A 20613-nucleotide genomic window follows, 5' to 3' on the forward strand; every position below is an offset into this window, starting at 1 on the left:
GTTAACAACTGAGCTCTTAACCACTACACCACCAGGGATCACCCCCCCCAAAAAAAGACAACCCAAATTAAAAAATGGGCAAAGGACTTGAATAGACATTTACCCAAAGAAGATGTACAAATAGCCATAATACTTGAATAAACATTTCTCTAAAGAAGAAATATAAATACAGCTGATTTTGGAAAACAATTTTGCAATTCCTCAAAATGCTAAACACAGAGTTACCACATGATCTGGCAATTCCAAGAGAATGGAAATGTCCCCATAAAAACCTGTACGTGAATGTACATAGCAACATTGTTTATAATAACCCCCAAATGGAAACAACCCAAACGTCCACCAACCAATGAAGGCATAAATAAAATGTGGTATATCCACATGATGGAATATTACTCAGCAATAAAAAGGAATGAAATACTAATACATGAAGCAACATGGATGAACCTTGAAAACATTATGCTAAATGAAAGAAGCCAGTTACAAAAACCACATATTGTATAACTGCCTTTAAATGAAATGTGGACAACAAACAAAGCTAAAGACAGAGAAAGGAGATTAGTTGTTGCCTAGAATGGGGGTGGCGGAGGGGAGCTGGAGGGAATGAAGACTGACTACTATTAGGTACGGGGTTTCTCTTCGGGGTGATGAAATGTTTTAAAGTTGACTGTGGTGATGGTTGCACAACTCCGTAGGTATACTACAAATCACTGAACTGTACACTTTAAATAGCTGAACTGTATGGTATGTGAATGGTATCTCAATAAAGCTATTTAAAATGCTATATGGCTTACAAGTGCGAAACTATATACCAGTAGAACAAGATAATAACAATGATGCCCATGTACTAACAGTTCGTGTATTTTTAAAAACAGGAGACAAAATTATGATGCTGATAAAATGCTTCTTCAGTTTCTCCTACCAGGATTATTAAACCAAGTTCAAAATACATGTTAGTGCGCATACCCAACGCAAGAATTATCAATGTTTATTAGAAGTGGTCTAAAGCCAGCAAGCTGCTGATTCTGCACAGCCTTCTCCATGTTTCAGGCTGATCCTGCATCTTATTGTCACTATATTAAAATCGATTTTATTTTTTTATATACAAGTAACAGAAGAGCTATTTTTTGAAAAATGTTGTAATGCCGACTCATAAACCCATATGAATCCAAAGAGGAGCCTTTACGACGAAGTACATAGGCTCAGCCATTTTGCATCCATTTGGAAAGCATAGTTTTAGATATGAAATATTTATGCTCCTTTATGATTTAAAGTTAATGAGCATCCAAATTAGGAATAACTGATTATTTAGAGATTTTGACAGAAGTCCCTTAAAATATTACCTGTAAAGCTTTCAATTTCGGGCCAAATTACTGCCTTCTTTAAAGCCTTTATTTACATGTTTTCCCCATAAACTGAGAGAACAGGAAAAGATAACTACAGAAGGGCTAGCAGCAAAACCATTTAGAGCTTACAGTTCAGAACGCTGCTGCACCACGCAGCACCTGCGTACAGTCTGTCTCCTAACAGCAGCTGGCAAAGCCAGTTAGCTATTAGTACCTGCATTCTCCAAAGGAGAAACCACGGTCACTGTTTTCTGTGGCTCTAGGAGGCTGGGCTCTCAAGGAATGAACACAGCTCCAGGAGGAACATGTCAGAATGCAGGGAGAGAGGGATGAGCACTTTGTCTTTGCTGAACACAATGGCTGAAACCCTGTGGAACGAGCTCTTATATAAGTGGACTAACATCCAGAATTAGAAGGAAGAACCCAGGATACGGAAGACCTGGGTGAACCTCTTGGCTCTGCCATGGACCTGGTGTGTAACCTTGGCCACCGCCATGTCATCTGTACTAAATGGAGCATAAATGTCTGCCTCGCAATGCGGTTAGCTCTGAAAAACGAGACTGCTAGCTAGTATGTGTCAGCACAGTGCTCAGCATAGAGTACTAACAACCAGCTGCTGTCCAGTCAGTTCTAACGCTTGGTGAGTTCATGTGTGTCGAGAGTAGAGCTGTGCTCCATACAGCTTCCAAGGTGCTTCTGAACCACCAATTTTTAGTTAGTAGCCGAGCACTTAACCACTGGCACCACTCAGGGGCTCCCAGTCAGAGGAGCACACAGACATTACTGCTCTTACTTTTTACTTCCCATTAAGCAGTGGGTCAAAGGACACCAGAAGTATGTGCATTAGAAGACCCTGTGGCATTTCTCCATGCCCAGGCTATTACTTCAAGGCTTTGGCCACGTTGCAACTCAGGTAATTATATTCTGGTTCCTAAATTTGCCCTGGTGTTCCAATTAGGTATAGCATTGTTCTCTTTCCTGTCTTTTCTGAACAAAAAAAAGAAGAGGGGCTCTTTTATAAATCACCAGTCTTGCTGACACAGAAGAAAAGGCAAATGTGACAGGCTACAAAAGTAACGTTTGCCTTAGTACAGAGGAAGAGGACTGCTGTACGCTAACTCAGGTGGGGGGCGCCGCTTCAGAGTGCCAAATAAAGATGTCAGAGAGCAAAAGCCCTTCGGATGGAACCAGACAACTGTTACAATACGCTCATCAGAAAACAGCCACGCAGGTCTTTTCTGTAAGTACCACAGAGGGTGATCTAATGATCTATTCAAATCCACGCAATAAAACACTGAGTTATTCCTGCAGGTGTTTGTATTTCTAGTATCATTGTACTTACAACCGTTCTCTCTTTACTTTGGGTAAGAACTATCAGCAGAGGATCAGGAAAGTATGAAGAACTAGCCAGCTTCTCTTTAATGCCAGGGACCTTAAAAATAAAGTAGGTTACCATCCATCAGATGGTCAAAAATTTAAAGTCTGACAATACCAATTTTGGGCAGGGATATAGGGAAAATAAAACTTCCATACGTTGCTGGTGGGAACATAAACTAGTTCAGACACTTTTTGTAGCCATTTGGCAATCGACTCGATGGCACTGGGTTTGGTTTTTTTGGTCTGGGTAGTAAAACTGAACATGTGTCTACCCCATACTCCAGCAATTCTGCTCCTGAGAATATACCTGCAGAGCCTTGTATGCAATGCACCGAGAGGCACATTCAGGGGTGTTCACTGCACTGGGAGAAACCTAAATGCTCATAGAAGAAGAGAAAAACAAAATGTAGTACATTTATATTCATCTGACAGAATACCACGGATCTACCTAACAATGTAAAGAAGGGAAAAAAAAAAAAACGAGAATACAGAGTAACACAAGCACTCACAAATACACACACAGACAATGGCAGTGTTTTGATTGCTCGGTGCTCAAAGTCCTATTCTGAGGTTGAGAAACTTGCCGCCCTCTGTTTCTTGGTGAAAGTCTGGGTTCAGCTTCCATGACAGGTCACCCCACCACTAGAAGGGGACTGAGCCCAGGATCTAGCTTACCCAACCTGCCAGTCCCACTGGGGTGTGAATGTGAGAGACTAACAATGAAAAGGCCCAGACACAGTGTGGAATGTGCCCAGGTGCAGGCCCCCCGGGGTAAGCACATAGTGTCCACCGTGGTCCTGGCTGCAGAAGCTCAGGAGTCCTGCTCAGCACCTGTGTCTAGACCTCCCACCTTCCCAGAATTCCTATTTGCCATCCAATTTCTTTTCAATGAACATTATTTCTGCTTCAGTCAGCTCGGGTCATTTCTGCTGCAAATCCAAATCTCCTAGGTGGAGAGGTCACCACTGCCATGGGCCCTGGGGCTGTGGGGGAGGAGAAATGGGGCCGGAAAAACCTTCAGCTGCCAATATGACAACCTAATCGTTGTTCACATTGTTTCAGAAATGTATATGTTTATTATTCATTGTACATTTTTAAGGTACTAATTTTTTAAAAGATGAAAAACAGGGCGTTTCTAGGATTCCAGGTGGTTTAGGTAAGTCTCTTAGCGTCAACAAGCCCCGGGTCTTTTGGGGGCTATCTCGCTTGAAACTATGTGATGAGAACTAAGAAACAGTGCCACAAACATTGCACTTAGAAACACAGCGCACAGATACTCAATATTTAAGATTTGTACTAATATTAGTACCTTATACTAATATTCAAAGGAAGCCCTGGTAGCACAGTGGTTAAGCACTCAGCTCACGGGACAAAAATGTAACAGTCTGCTTTCGTACAGATTACAGCCTTGGAAACACTATGGGGCAGTTACACTCTGTCCTATAGGGTCACTAGGAGTCAGAACTGGCTCAGTGGCAATGGGTTACTACTATTGAAAAGGAAAACCAGAAGATTATGAAACAAATAAGCAGGGCCCTTGCAAGGATGTTCAAACGTACCAAACTATTCCTTTATTCCTCAGTCTTGATTTTCATTTCAAAAGACACTTAGGTATACAAACTATGACATTTATACATGACATCATTTTATTGGACTCCTGGTCCTACAAATCAATACCTGGAGACTTATCAGGGCACTTCCTTAGGACAATTTTTCCTAGGTTTTAAGACACTCTCTTAAACTGTAGTCTGAATTGCTCCCAAAGATGTACCCAGACATTTGGATGCTTTTAGGAAAACTGAGGCAACTTACTACATGGATGTCCTAGCACCTTTACTTCATCAATAGCTAGGTAGCCTTGATGTCCAGATGTGATTACTTCAAAGATCACCTGTAAAATTAAGAGAGACGTATGTTATTCACTCATTTTGGTTAGACTTTTGCCAATATCTACTATCTATAAGACATGTAGCTTCATCCATTTATTTATTCATTCATATTTCCAACAAACTAACCCCGTAATGTCTGCCAGTCAATGTTGCAGCTTCCAAGACTACAAAGATCAGTAAGAACCAACCCCAATCTTTCAGGAGGTGAGTGGGCTAGACAGAACCCTGCCTCTAGGGCACACCTGGGAAAGAGGAAATGCCACGGTTAGGAGCAGAGACTGGGAAGGAGGGGCTTGGAGTCACTTCCCAGGGTCTGAGGTAGAGTGGGGAAGAAGTATCAAACTCTCTTGGCACTAAAGGACTTGAATTTTAGAGAGAAGACAAACAAGAATCAAATAATCACATACAAATAATAATGTAATACTTCTTTATACATATTATAAAATCAGAGAGCAGGCTAATCATACATGAGAGAACTGAAAATGAAACTACACCCCTCAGTGGACCATACACTGTGGAGAGGGCAATGATGCTCATAGACTAAGGACCAGGCAGAGAGAGAGCTACTGAGAACCCTACCTGGGGGACACAGGGAGGAGACCCAGACAGAGCTGCTGCTGAGAACCCTACCTGAGGGACAGAGAGAGGACAGACAGACAGAGCTGCTGAGAACTCTACCTGGGGGACATGGGGAGGAGAGATAGAGAGAGGGCTGCAGAGAAACCTACCTGGGGGGACACAGAGAGGTTAGACAGTCAGAGCTGCTGAGAACCCCGCCGGGGGGGACACAGGGAGGACAGACAGACAAAGCTGCTGCTGAGAACCCTACCTGGGGGGACACGAGGAGGACAGACAGACAAAGCTGCTGCTGAGAATCATACCTGGGGGGACAAGGGGAGGACACATAGACAGAGGTGCTGCTCAGAACCCTACATGGGGGGACATGGGGAGGACAGACAGACAGAGAGAGCTGCTGCTGAGAACCATACCTGGGGGGACAGGGGGAGGACAGACAGACAGAGCTGCTGAGAACTCTACCTGGGGGACACAGGCAGGACAGACAGACAGAGCTGCTGAGAACCCTACCTGGGGGGACACAGAGAGGACAGACAGAGAGAGTGGCTGAGAACCCAACCTGGGGGACACAAGGAAGAGAGAGAGAGGGTCTTTGGGGCTTTGTGTCCAAAAGTTCCAGACAGTGGGAATGATTCCCCTCCTGGAAACATAGCGAACCTTGGGAGAGGTAGTAAGCATGAAGTAAAGTCTAAAGAAGACATTTAAAAAAAGAATTATTGTACATTCAACCCTCCCTCCATATACATTCTGGGTTTTTTTTTTCTTTCTTTCTTTCTTCTTAAGAGGCAATGTTAAGGTTTAAACTTGTTTAGATGATATATGTTCGTTTCAACTGTTCTTTCTTTGAAGGTAACTGCCTGACCAGACTGAACCATGTGGCACCCTATGTTTTATACCAGTAAAAATATCAAAATATGGAATAAGTGCTAGGAAAGAAAAGTACAGCTTATAAGAACACACGTCAAGGGGGCCTGCCCTGAGAAGGTGACACTGGAGCTGATCTCTGAGGAATGAAACAGAGTTAACAGTGTGAAGAGGGCAAAGCTCATCCCAGGACACATGTAAAGGCCCTGAGGCAGCTGTGACAATGGCTATGAAGAGGAGAACAGAGAGCTACAGCTATGAACACCAGCTATGGCCAGATACAGAAGGCTCTGCTTGTAGGGCAGAGACTTCAGGAGGCACCATATCAATATATAAAAGGGCTATGCTACCTGAATTCAGACGGCAGAAGTATGAATTCAGAGGAGAATTATACAAAAATTTCCTGCAGTGGTAAAATCAAGAGGTTTTTAGCAACTGCTTGGTCATGAGAGAAGTGGCACAAGCGAAGGAGGAGGCCCGCATGCCCTGAGGTTCTAAGAATGAATGACTTTTTGAGACAGTTGGGCCACTACAGAGAAGTTAAAGCTAAAGGAACAGGAAGAGGCAATAAGTGGGGGTATCAATGGCATTAGCCTGATTAATTGTCCATATATGTCAGTTGTCAGGCTCTTACTGAAAAGTCTACATGAACATTAGTTTAACCTCCATTCATAAACAGCAGGAAAGAAATAGTATTCACCAAGTGAACTATCCCCCACGTGTCTATCAGTTTGTCGTACTTTGGGGGCTTGCATGTTGCTGTGATGCTAGAAGCTATGCCACTGGTATTCAGATACCAGCAGGGTCACCCATGGAGGACAAGTTTCAGCTGAGCTTCTAGACTAAGAAAGACTAGGAAGAAGGACCCAGCAGTCTACTTCTGAAAAGCATTAGCCAGTGAAAACCTTATGAATAGCAGCGGAACATTGTCTGATAAAGTGCTGGAAGATAATCCCCCCAGGTTGGAAGGCTCTCAAAAGATGACTGGGGAAGAGCTGCCTCCTCAAAGTAGAGTCGACCTTAATGACATGGATGGAGTAAAGCTTTTGGGATCTTCATTTGCTGATGTGGCATGACTCAAAACGAGAAGAAACAGCTGAAAACATCCATTAATAGTTGGAACCTGGAATGTACGAAGTATGAATCTAGGAAAATTGGAAATCATCAAAAATGAAATGGAACACATAAACATCGATATCCTAGGCATCAGTGAGCTGAAATGGACTGGTATTGGCCATTTTGAATCCGACAATCATATAGTCTACTGTGCTGGGAATGACAACTTGAAGAGGAATAGTGTTGCATTCATCAAAAAGAATGTTTCAAGATCTATCCTGAAGTACAACGCTGTCAGTGATAGGATAATATCCATACGCCTACAAGGAAAACAAGTTAATACAACTATTATTCAAATTTACACACCAACCACTAGGGCCAAAGATGAATAAACAGAAGATTTTTATCAGCTGCTGCAGTCTGATCGAACGTGCAATCAAGATGCATTGATAATTACTGGCGATTGGAATGCAAACAGCAGTGGTGGTGGTGGGGAATGCGAAAGTTGGAAACAAAGAAGAAGGATCAGTAGTTGGAAAATATGGCCTTGGTGACAGAAACAATGTCGGAGCTCGAATGATAGAATTTTGCAAGACCAATGACTTCTTCATTGCAAATACCTTCTTTCACCAACATAAACGGCAACTATACACACGGACCTCACCAGATGGAACACACAGAAATCAAATTGACTACATCTGTGGAAAGAGACGATGGAAATGCTCAATATTATCAGTCAGAACAAGGCCAGGGGCCGACTGTGGAACAGACCATCAATTGCTCATATGCAAGTTCAAGCTGAAACTGAAGAAAATTAGAGCAAGTCCACGAGAGCCAAAATATGACCTTCAGTATCTCCCACCTGAATTTAGAGACCATCTGAAGAACAGATTTGACACATTGAACACTAGCGACCAAAGAACAGACAAGTTGTGGAATGACATCAAGGACATCATCCATGAAGAAAGCAAGAGGTCACTGAAGAGACAGGAAAGAAGGAAAAGACCAAGATGGATGTCAGAGGAGACTCTAAAACTTGCTCTTAAGCGTCGAGCAGCTAAGCCAAAAGGAAGAATTGAGGAAGTAAAATAACTGAACAGAAGATTTCAAAGGGCATCTTGAGAAGGCAAAGCCAAGTATTATAATGACATGTGCAAAGAGCTAGAGATGGAAAACCAAAAGGGAAGAACACGCTTGGCATTTCTCAAGCTGAAAGAACTGAAGAAAAAATTCAAGCCTTGAGCTGTAATAGTGAAGGATTCTATGGGGAAAATATTACGATGCAGGAAGCATCGAAAGAAGATGGAAGGAATACACAGAGTCATTATACCAAAAAGAATTAGTCGATGTTCGACCATTTCAAGAGGTGGCATATGATCAGGAACAGATGGTATTGAAGGCAGAAGTCCAAGCTGCTCAGAAGGCACAGGCAAAAAACAAAGCTCAGGAATTGATGGAATATCAATTGAGATGTTTCGACAAACAGATGCAGCGCTGGAGGTGCTCACTCGTCTATGCCAAGAAATATGGAAGACAGCTTCCTGGCCAACTGATTGGAAGAGATCCATATTTATGCCTATTCCCAAGAAAGGTGATCCAACCGAATGTGGAAATTATAGAACAATATCATTAATATCACAAGCAAGCAAAATTTTGCTGAAGATCATTCAAAAATGGCTGCACCAGTATATCGATAGGGAATAGGCCAGTTTCAGAAGAGGACGTGGAACCAGGGATATCATTGCTGATGTCAGATAGATCCTGGCTGAAAGTAGAGAATACCGGAAGGATGTTTACCTGTGTTTTATTGACTACGCAAAGGCATTTGACTGTGTGGATCATAACAAACCATGGATAACATTGTGAAGAACGGGAATTCCAGAACACTTAATTGTGCTCATGAGAAACCTTTACATAGATTATGAGGCGGTTGTTCGGATAGAACAAGGGGATACTGATTGGTTTAAAGTCAGGAAAGGCTTGTGTCAGGGTTGTATTCTTTTACCGTACCAAGTTAATCTGTATGCTGAGGAAATAATCGGAGAAGCTGGACTATATGAAGAAGAACAGGGCATCAGGATTGGAGGAAGACTCATTAACAACCTGTGTTATGCAGATGACACAACCTTGCTTGCTGAAAGTGAAGAGGACTTGAAGCACTAATGAAGATCAAAGACCACAGCCTTGAGTATGGATTACACCTCAACAGAAAGAAAACAAAAATCCTCACAACTGGTCCAATGAGCAACATCATGATAAACGGAGAAAAGATTGAAGTTGTCAAGGATTTCATTTTACTTGGATCCACAATCAACACCCACGGAAGCAGCAGTCAAGAAATCAAAAGAGGCATTGCATTGGGTATATCTGCTGCAAAGGACCTCTTTAAAGTGTTGAAGAGCAAAGATGTCACCCTGAAGACTAAGGTGCGCCTGACCCAAGCCATGGTATTTTCAATCACATCATATGTATGTGAAAGCTGGACAATGAATAAGGAAGACTGAAGAAGAGTTGATGCCTTTGAATTGCGGTGCTGGCGAAGAATACTGAATATATTATGGACTGCCAAAAGAACAAACAAATCTGTCTTGGAAGAAGTGCAGCCAGAATGCTCCTTAGAAGCAAGGATGGTGAGACTGCGTCTTACATCCTTTGGACATGTTGTCAGCAGGGATCAGTGCCTGGAGAAGGACATCATGCTTGGCAGAGTACAGGGTCAGCGGAAAAGAGGAAGACCCTCAACGCCGAGGTGGATTGACACAGTGGCTGCAACACCGAGCTCAAGCATAACAACGATTGTGAGGATGGCGCAGGACCAGGCAGTGTTTCGTTCTGTTGTGCATAGGGTCGCCATGAGTCAGAATGGACTCGATGGCACCTAACAACAACAACAGCAAGTGAACTATGACTCATGCAAATGAAGGCCCTTAGTTTTAAAGTACAATCAAGCATTTGCATTCTTGGGCATTTATCCCAGAGAAATGTAAACTTTTATTTACATAAAAACGTGTACACAAATGTTTACAATGGCTGTATTTGTAATAACCCCAAACTGGAAACAGCACAGATGTCATTCAACAGGTGAAAGATTAAACAAACCGTGGTACATCCACACCAAGGGGTACTACTCAGCAACAGAAAGGAATAACTATTGATATGTGCAACAAACCGGGTGAAGCTCCTGCAACATACGCCGAGTGAAACAAGCAAGTGAACAACGACAACATTTTGTACACTTTGTTATTTGAAATGTTATATGTTTATACAACATTTTGAAATGAGAAAAATGTAGAAATGGAGGCCAGATTAGTGGTTGTCAGGGGTTAGGATGGGGAGGGTGAGAGGAAGGGAGGGGGTGTGCTTATAAAGGGCAACACCAGCAGTCCTGGCAGCGACAGAAGTGTCAGGTGTCCTCGCCGTGATGGTGGATACACAATCCTGACAGGTAATGACACTGCACGGAACAAATACACATGCACACACACGTACAAGTCAAACTGGAGAAATCTGAGTAAGACTGGTGGATTGTAGGAATGTCAATATCCTGGCTGTGATGTTACATGATAGTTCTAGAAAATGTCACCACTGGGAAAAACCAGGTAAGGCTCTGTATTACTTCTTCCTACTGCATGTGACTCCACAATGACCTCAATTCTAATTTTCAATTAAAAAAATATTTGTAAGTTGTCGTTTACTAAGCACACAATGTTACAAATACTGTGCAGAAAATCATTCTGTTAACTTATTTATTAGCACATGTAAAACTTCTTCAAGGTTTTCTTATTTCAAGAATGAAGAAATTCAGATATAAAGTAACTGTCCAAAATTTTGTAAATGATTCTACTGAAGCTATCACTTACAAACCCATTTTTTTTGTGATTCCAAATATACAAAAACTTCAGTTCTGGGAGTGAACAACTCAGGGAGGCATTTATGTTTGTGCGGTAGATGCAAAGATGGAGGAAGCAATCAGCAGAGCTCCAAATGGAAAAGCTCAGGGGGCCTGCTAGACTGAAAGTCATCCAGAAATGCCCACCAAGCTAGACAGCGTGGTGCCACAACGCTACCACCATAAAATACAGAGCCTGCAGGACAGAGAGGAGGCTCAACTGAAGAACAGAAATGAAATAATCCTTTCTCCTGCTCATCAGTTTAATACAGGTTTTTTTTTTCCCCTAAATTTTATTTTGTTGTTGTTGAAAATATATACAGCAAAACATACACCAATGCAACACTTTCTACATGAAAAATTTAGTGACATTGATTACATTTTTTGAGTTGTGCAACCATCCCCTCACCCTTCTTGTCTGAGGTGTCCCTCCCCTTTAACATAAACTCACCGCTCCCTAAAGTTCCCATATAATCTTTCGAGTTGCTGTTGTCAACTGAATCCCATATAGATAGTTCCGAAAAGAGCATAATGCTCAAGGCAGAGGTTTTTTACATTAAGCTAAACTATTATTTTGTTTAAAGGAGACTTCAGGGGCTTTTTTTTTTTTTTTCCAGTTTAAAAATTATCTCAGGGCAAGAGTTTAGGGGGTTCATCCAGCCCCTATGGCTCTAGAATGTCTGGAGACCATGAGAGTTTGAAATTCTGTTCTGTATTTTTCCGCTTTTGATCAGGATTCTTCTATGGAATCATTGATCAAAATATTCACTAATGGTAGCCAGGCCCCATCCAGTTCTTCTGGTCTCACGGCAAAGGAGGCAGTTGTTCATGGGGACAATTAGCCATGCATTCCAAATCCTTCTCCTATTCCTGACTCTCCTTCTCCCTCTGTTGCTCCAGGTGAATAGAGACCAATTGTGTCTTGGATAGCCACTTGCAAGCTTTTAAGACTCCAGGCCCTATGCAATGAACTAGGAGATAAAACAGAAGCACTAAACAAATGTTATTAGGCCAATTAACTGAGATATCTATGAAACCATGACCAAAAACCTCCAAAACAAGGAACCAAATCCCATGAGGTATTTGGCTGTACATAAGTACCTCAGCACCTACTCATTTTTTTGTCACTGTTGTAAATATATCTATCACACAATTTTTGCCAGTTCAGCTTTTTCCAGGGGTACAACTTACTGACAGCAATCACAATAATCAGCTGTGCAACCCTACCCTTAACACGAGGCTTACATCACCATTAACGCCCCTTTTCCCCACCTTCTCGTCTCGGATAACCACTCATCAACTTTGGTCTCTATACATTTGCATTTTCTTGTCTTTTTATATAAGTGATGTCATACAATATTTTATATAGTTTAAAAAAATATTTATTTATTTATTTATTTATTTATTTATTTATTTATTTATTTATTTATTTATTTATTTATTTATTTATTTTCCACTGAAGCTACAGGAGCAAGGAAGAGACACATGGATATTCCTTTGCTGGGATCTTGCTAATTTTCCTCTCTACTCTTAAAGTCTACAAGACAACAATTAAGGAGACATAAAGCAGATGAACATGGAGATCAAGTAGAGGGGAAAGCATTCCAGAGGCCTATAAAACAGGCCCCTGAATAACAGTCACATCCTTCCTCAGGGGAAACAGCAAAGGTGGGCACCCCAAGGAGCTATTCTGGTCATCATGGCTACAACAGAGAGAGCTCGGCAGGCAGTGCTAATGACCACAACCACCAGCTGCCCAAGGACACAGTCACCCTAGTCACAAAAAATGTTATTTTAAAAGCTAAACCCAGAAATGTTCACCTATCCTTCCTTCCTTCTTCTCTTACTCCTTTCTTCCTTTTCCCCTTCTTCCCTTCCTCCCTTCTTTCCTTATTTTATTTCTTCTTCCCTTTCTTCCTTTCATTCATTCTTTCAACTCAAGGCATTACAGAGGACTGTCTCTGTTTTGGAGCCCTGGTGGCACAGTGGTTAAATGCTCAGCTGCTAACCAAAAGGTCAGCAATTCAAATCCACCAGCTGCTCCTTAGAAACCGTATGGGGCAGTTCTACTCTGTTCTATAGGGTTACGATAGGTTGAAATCGACTCCACGGCAACGGGTTTCGGGTCTCTACTCCAGGCACTTTGACAAGCACTTGGAATATATCATGAACGAACAGATGAAGATCCCTCTCCTCATTATCCTTCTTCTTACAGAAAATTGTTTTACTTTACCTACTACGAGAGCTGAGGCTTCTAATAAAAATGGAAGGGTCCTTCTTTGAAGGGATGTACTACCTCTTGTCAAATATAGTCTATACACAGAACATGCCTGTATGTGCCCATTTTTGAGGTTGACATATATGTGTAAATGTAATTAATAATTATTTATTTAAATTACATCTCTGCCAAAGAAAAGAAAAAGAATGAAGGGAAGGAGAGGAAGAAATGAGAGACTAGAAAAGTCACCAGTTAGCTCTGGATCTGGTTTTTCTTCCATCACATTAAAGAATTTATGACCGCCAAAAGTTTTTAGCTCAAAATTTCTGCATCTTATGGTCCACATGTTTACAGAATATTTGTTACATGCTCTGGAGATATAAAGAAAAAATAGATGATTTTATAGAATTTTAAAATGAAAGGGAAAAAAAAGGAACACAATGAAAGAACAGGGCAAGCCAACGATTGCCAAGTGACAGGTTCAAGCAATAGGAGCCTGTAGGAATGAGACCTTTCTCCACCACACCACTGTGCCTCCTCCTTGTTGAACAGCCAGGAAGCCTATGACACAGCAACACAGGCTTCACCGAGCAATGCCATTCCCCAGCATTCTAGTGCAAACTCACAGACCCCTGAGCAAACATTTCCCCTTTATCCCTGCTAGAGTAGAGACAGATACTCAGCAACTAGTGGAAACTCTCCAGGTCTCTCAGCAGGCTGATTCGTTGGTGAGGCCACAACAAAATAATTAACCACGTGCTTATTTCCCCAACTCCATAAGCTCTCAGTCTTCCAACTCAAATACCAAGACGCAGGGAAAGGCAGCATCTGACTACAGATATACTATGAGAACAACAGCCCGTCTCTCAGTAAACGTGAAAAAGTAAACCTCTCAAATTTGGCAGGTTAGCCCACTGTCTACTTGACGTTAACTGTAGAGCCAAGAAGGGGAATGGAATCTGTATAGATACATTTATGTGAGTATACACACATACATGTGCACACATATAAATCTATATATAATATATAAAAACATTTTCTTACATCACACATTTTGGCATTTATACATAAAGAGGTAGATTACGTGTTAAACTGTGAAACAATAACTTCAATGCTTCTTTAAAAAGAAAATGAAGCAAGTCTTTGAAAAGACCATTTCCCAGTCCTTTCTTAGTAAATTCAGTTAAGGTACTTATGACTACTAGTTTAACTAGCTGCCTCATCAAGTTCATAATTCAGTATCTAAATGTTTCCACATGTACCACATTATAAAGTGGGTGTGACTTCTACTGAAAAGTTTACTGTTTTGAAATGAGTATTAAAGGAAAAAAATAAATAAATAAAGGAAGGCATCTGAAGTAAGATGCTGTCGAGCAGTCTCAGACTGCTCATTTTAAACGCCTGGCCATTGAGAAACTTGGTTGTTTCTAACAAAAAAAAAATGAGGGGGGGAGAGTGTAAAAACATGCAGTTCAAAAGGTGAAGCTTGCCTTAAGCGCTGTCTTAAAACAGACTTGAGAAGCTCATGAACATTTCACTACTACAAACTTGTGCCACTTCACAAGTTTTCCATTTTGTCCTCCTTTCTAGCCAGCGTCCTTCCAAAAGTAGCTTTAAAAGCAAAAATATTTTTGTTCCTTTTCGTCAAGTAAGGGACTGCTCTACTGAAAGTGCCGGTACCGCTCTGCAGACTACAGCAGGAGTACTGCAGGACGGAGCGGGAAGCCAGGAGTACTGCAGGAGTACTGCAGAGCCCAGCGGGAAGCCAGGAGTACTGCAGGACCCAGCGGGAAGCCAGGAGTACTGCAGGAGTACTGCAGGACGGAGCGGGAAGCCAGGAGTACTGCAGGAGTACTGCAGAGCCCAGCGGGAAGCCAGGAGTACTGCAGGACCCAGCGGGAAGCCAGGAGTACTGCAGGAGTACTGCAGGACCCAGCGGGAAGCCAGGAGTACTGCAGGAGTACTGCAGAGCCCAGCGGGAAGCCAGGAGTACTGCAGGAGTACTGCAGAGCCCAGCGGGAAGCCAGGAGTACTGCAGGACCCAGCGGGAAGCCAGGAGTACTGCAGGAGTACTGCAGGACCCAGCGGGAAGCCAGGAGTACTGCAGGAGTACTGCAGAGCCCAGCGGGAAGCCAGGAGTACTGCAGGACCCAGCGGGAAGCCAGGAGTACTGCAGGAGTACTGCAGGACCCAGCGGGAAGCCAGGAGTACTGCAGGAGTACTGCAGGACCCAGCGGGAAGCCAGAGTACTGCAGGACCCAGCGGGAAGCCAGGAGTACTGCAGGACCCAGCGGGAAGCCAGGAGTACTGCAGGACCCAGCGGGAAGCCAGGAGTACTGCAGGACCCAGCGGGAAGCCAGGAGTACTGCAGGAGTACTGCAGAGCCCAGCGGGAAGCCAGGAGTACTGCAGGACGGAGCGGGAAGCCAGGAGTACTGCAGGAGTACTGCAGAGCCCAGCGGGAAGCCAGGAGTACTGCAGGACCCAGCGGGAAGCCAGGAGTACTGCAGGAGTACTGCAGAGCCCAGCGGGAAGCCAGGAGTACTGCAGGACGGAGCGGGAAGCCAGGAGTACTGCAGGAGTACTGCAGAGCCCAGCGGGAAGCCAGGAGTACTGCAGGACCCAGCGGGAAGCCAGGAGTACTGCAGGACCCAGCGGGAAGCCAGGAGTACTGCAGGACCCAGCGGGAAGCCAGGAGTACTGCAGGACCCAGCGGGAAGCCAGGAGTACTGCAGGACCCAGCGGGAAGCCAGGAGTACTGCAGAGCCCAGCGGGAAGGGAGGAGTACTGCAGAGCCCAGCGGGAAGCCAGGAGTACTGCAGGACCCAGCGGGAAGCCAGGAGTACTGCAGGAGTACTGCAGGACCCAGCGGGAAGCCAGGAGTACTGCAGGACCCAGCGGGAAGCCAGGAGTACTGCAGGACCCAGCGGGAAGCCAGGAGTACTGCAGGACCCAGCGGGAAGCGAGACATCTCTCCAAGCGGCAGCAGCTCGGTCCAGGAAGATGAAGTCAGAGGAGACGGGAACGTGAGAAGACGAGTGGTACCAATGGAGAAAGAAAAAGAAGGTGGAATAAAGTCATGGGGGTGTGCTCACATTTGTTTTTACCAAACAGAGCACAACATATTGAAAATTTTCTGTTTTAAGAAGTAAGGCTTGGGTCTCTTTAGGAAGCTAAGCCAAGTCATTTTAAAAAAGTCAAAGACTCAAAAACTATTTATTTATTGTACACTTCCATGTCCCAGGAATATTTTGAATACATTATCTGATTTTGTCTGATCAATAATCTGTGATAGGTTATATTAACTACCTTCGAGGGATAAGTGGGATGATTTAGAGAGGCTAGGTTATTTTTCTGAGGTCACACAACTAGCATACTGCCAGGTTGGGACATAATCCTAGTCTATTTTACTTCCAACTCTAGATTCTTTTCATGTTACCAAACTTCCTTAGCTGCCAGGTATGAGAGACTATAACCAAAAAAAAAAAAAACCCAGTGCCGTCGAGTCGATTCCGACTCATAGTGACTCTATAGGACAGGGTAGGACTGCCCCACAGAGTTTCCGAGGAGCGCCTGGTGGATTCGAACTGCCGACTCTTTGGTTAGCAGCTGTAGCACTTAACCACTATGCTACCAGGGCTTCCTGAGAGACTACAGAGAATATTTACACACTGCAAATGTCATATATACATATATATGAATTATATATACATACACACACATACACAAATACATGTATTTATCTATCTATTTACCTACCTATCCACATATGTATATATAAAATAAGGAGCCCCTGTGGTGCAGTGTTTAAGTGCTCAGGTGCTAACTGAAAGGTTGGTGGTTCAAACTCATACATCAGTTTCGTGGGATAAAAGACCTGGCAATCTGCTCCCGTAAAGATTACCAGAAAAACCAAACCCAGTGCCGTCGAGTCGATTCCGACTCATAGCAACCCTATGGGACAGAGCAGAACTGCCCCACAGAGTTTCCAAGGAGCGCCTGGCGGATTCGAACTGCTGACCCTTTGGTTAGCAGTCGTAGCACTTAACCACTACGCCACCAGGGTTTGCCCCGTAAAGATTACAGCCTAGAAAACCCTACGGGGCAGTTCCACTCTGTCCCATGGGGTTGCTCTGTGTCAAAATCCAGACAGCTCCTGACAACAACATATATAAAATACACAATAAAAGCCAAAACCAAACCCACTGCCATCAAGTTGATAACAACTCATAGCAACCATATAGGACAGAGTTGAATGGCTGCACGTTGTTTCCAAGTTGCGCCTGAGGGATTCACACTGCTGACCTTTTGCTTAGCAGCCGTAGCTCTTAACAACTACGCCATCCGGGTTTCCATACAGGTCCTTTAATGAGTGGGTGTCGGGGGTGGGTGTATTCTGAAATCTTTCCTTCCAGAGTTAAGTAAGGAATGTCATAAACATCTATTTGACTTGGAAATGGAGATGTAAGGAATAATTATTTAACATTGCTTTAGTCGTGTATTTTTTAAACAAGGGTCAACAAACTCCGGTCCGTGAGCCAAATCTGGTATGACCACAAGCTAAGGATGGTTTTTATAGTTTTAAATCATGGGAAAAATCAAAAGAAGAGTAATGTTTTGTGATACACAAGAATTATATGAAATTCAAATTTCAATGTCCCTAAACAAATTTGTATTAGAAACACAGGCAGGCACATTCGTGTGTACTGTCTATGGTCGCTTTCCTTCTATGACGGCAAAGTTGAGAAGTTGCAACAGAGACAGTCTGGCCCGCAAAGCCTAAAATGTTTACTCTCTGGCCCCTTGCTTTAAGAGACAACTTTCCTGTTTGGCTCCCCAGCACACCATCATCCTCTGGTTAACAAGAAAGCATGTGTCAATAATTTGTTACAGCCCATACAACACGCCTCTTACTCCATGTGGAAGCTTCACAGGCAGGGAGAACACCCTCTCTCCAGCTTGGCTTGTTTTTTCAATTATATCTAGTTGTTTTAAAATACCCATTTAAGCTAGTAATAACATTACCAATTTTTTTTTTTCAAAAATGCATACTTGGAATATACAAAAACAAAACCATAGAAAAGAATCACTTTACAGACCCCAAAACATTGTCTAAAAGAGAAGAGAACAGACAGCAATAATAACCAACTCATTTAGAAGTCAAATCATCTACAAAGACATTGACCAAGTGAGAATCTGGAACACTCTAACATGAAAGCCTGATGCTCAGACCTCATTCCACACAACATCTCCTTGGTATTATCTAGATTTCAACAAAATAGGCTTTTTCAGGGGAGGGGAAGCATCTGTTTCTTACCAAAAAAAAATCTACATTTTTAGGAGAAAATGCCTTTCTTTGCCCTCAAGCCCAACCCAAATTGTGATTAGCTGAAAAACCGAACGCTAAAGTGGTAGATCAATATAACAGAATCACAGATACATCCCATTGTATACACAAATAATTTTGCCACAACACAGTAGTTAATTTTTCATCACCTTGGCTTAACATAAAGTATTAGCGTGTTTTGTTTCACTCTGGGTCCCCATTTCCAGAAAAGAACTTGGACAGAGAGAGGATGTGCTATATCCTTTGGCTGATGGCTCCCAGGTCTTGTTGGCTGCCTGGGGATGTGCGGGAATGCAGAATTCCAGGGACCAATACATCACTGGCTCAGCACAGGAGACAAGACGTCGCATCCCCACAGCCTTGGGAGCCCTTGGGACACAACAGTTAAACCACTGACCAGTGCTTTCATGTGCATGAGAAGCCTTCCTACAAGCTGGCCTATGAGAGGTTTGACTTCACAGGAAAGGGGAAGCGTTCACCATCTCAGCGTCTCTGCTCCTCCCTGCTTCAGTGAAGAGCAAAATTAGCTTCCCCTGCCGTGTGGGAGAAAAGAAAAGGGATGTGCTTACCAATAAAAATCTCTGCAAATGTGCTGGTGGAAGTCATTCGTCAGTCCCCAAGAACAAAAGGGATTACGCCATCTGTCTGTCCTCCCACAGCTGCCTAGCAGACCCTTTCTGGTTTTGATTTAAACAAACAGCAAAGGTGGATCATACCATTTACAAAAACTTCATGTTGTTTTGTCAAATGAGTTAAATAAAAAAATCAAAACATACAGAGAAAGAAAAGTTTCTGTAACGTTAAATAACCAAAGAAAAATCACAAACTGTTTGACATTAAGAAATCAGAAACATGAGAAATCTTAAAGGGAAATTAGGGAAACAATTTCATTTATAATAGCATCTAAGAGAATAAAATACTAAGAAATAAATCTAACCAGGGATGAAGAACTTACACAATGAAAACTATAAAACCCTGCTGAAAGAGGATAAAGAAGACTTAAATAAATGGAAAGATATTCCATGTTCATGGACTGGAAGACTTAATACTATTAAGATGTGTATATTACTCAAAGCGATCTATAGATTCAACGTGATCCCAATCAAAATTCTAACAGTCTTCTTTACAGAAGTAGAAAAGCCAATCCTCAACTTTATATAGAATGTCAGGATGCCCCAAATAGATAAAGCACTGTTCAAAGAGAAGAACAAAGTAGGACCACACACACTTCCTGATTTTGAAACGTATTATACAGCTACAGTAATCAGAACAGCCAGGCACTGGTATAACAATAGACACAAAGATCAATGGAATAGAACTGAGAGCCCAGAAATAAACCCACACATCTATGGCCAACTAAATTTTGACAAGGGTGCTGAGTCCATTCAATGTGGAAAGAAGAGTCTCTTCAATAAATGGTGCTGGGAAAACTGAATTTCCACATGCAGAAAAACTGAAATAGATCCATGTCTCACACCATGCACAAAAAAAATTCAAAATGGATTAAGGGCCTAAATGTACGAACTAAAACTATAAAATTCTTAGAAGAACAAGCAAGGGCAATGCTGTCAGGCCTAGCTTTCAACAATTGATTATATCTAAGATAATAAATAACAAAAACACAAACAACAAAAGACAAAATAAATAAATGGGACCCATAAAAATTAAAAAACTTTATCATAACACTTTACCAAAAAAATGAAAAAATGAGCTACCAACTGAGAGAGTAACTTCAGAAACCATACATCCCACAAGAATCTAATAACCAAAATATATATAAAGTTTTGACAACAACAAAAAGACAACTCAATCATAAAATGCACAAAGAACCTATTGAATAGGCATTTCACCAAAAAGGACATTCAAATGGCCACCAAACACATGAAAAGATGCTCAGCATCATTAGTCATCAGAGAGCTGCAAATCAAAATCACAATGAGATACCATTTTACTCCCCCTAGGATTGCTAAGACTAAAAAAAAAAAAAAACTAGAAAATAATAAATGTTGGCAAGGATGTGGGGAAAGTGGAACCCTTACCCATTGCTGATGGAAA

The 20613-nt window shown here is 42.4% G+C and overlaps 1 protein-coding gene across 3 annotated transcripts in view; it reads right to left on the reverse strand.

Moving 5' to 3' along the window:
• Window positions 1–20613, reverse strand: part of PTPRM (protein tyrosine phosphatase receptor type M) — a 946104-nt gene that overhangs the window by 562734 nt on the left and 362757 nt on the right. For all 3 annotated transcript variants that reach the window (XM_049900161.1, XM_049900160.1, XM_049900159.1), the window contains exon 4: window positions 4533–4611. In XM_049900161.1, coding sequence (XP_049756118.1) covers window positions 4533–4611 — 79 coding nt within the window. The remainder of the gene's footprint in view (window positions 1–4532; window positions 4612–20613) is intronic.

The sequence above is a fragment of the Elephas maximus genome, chromosome 11 (assembly GCF_024166365.1).
Source record: "Elephas maximus indicus isolate mEleMax1 chromosome 11, mEleMax1 primary haplotype, whole genome shotgun sequence".
NCBI lineage: Eukaryota > Metazoa > Chordata > Mammalia > Proboscidea > Elephantidae > Elephas > Elephas maximus.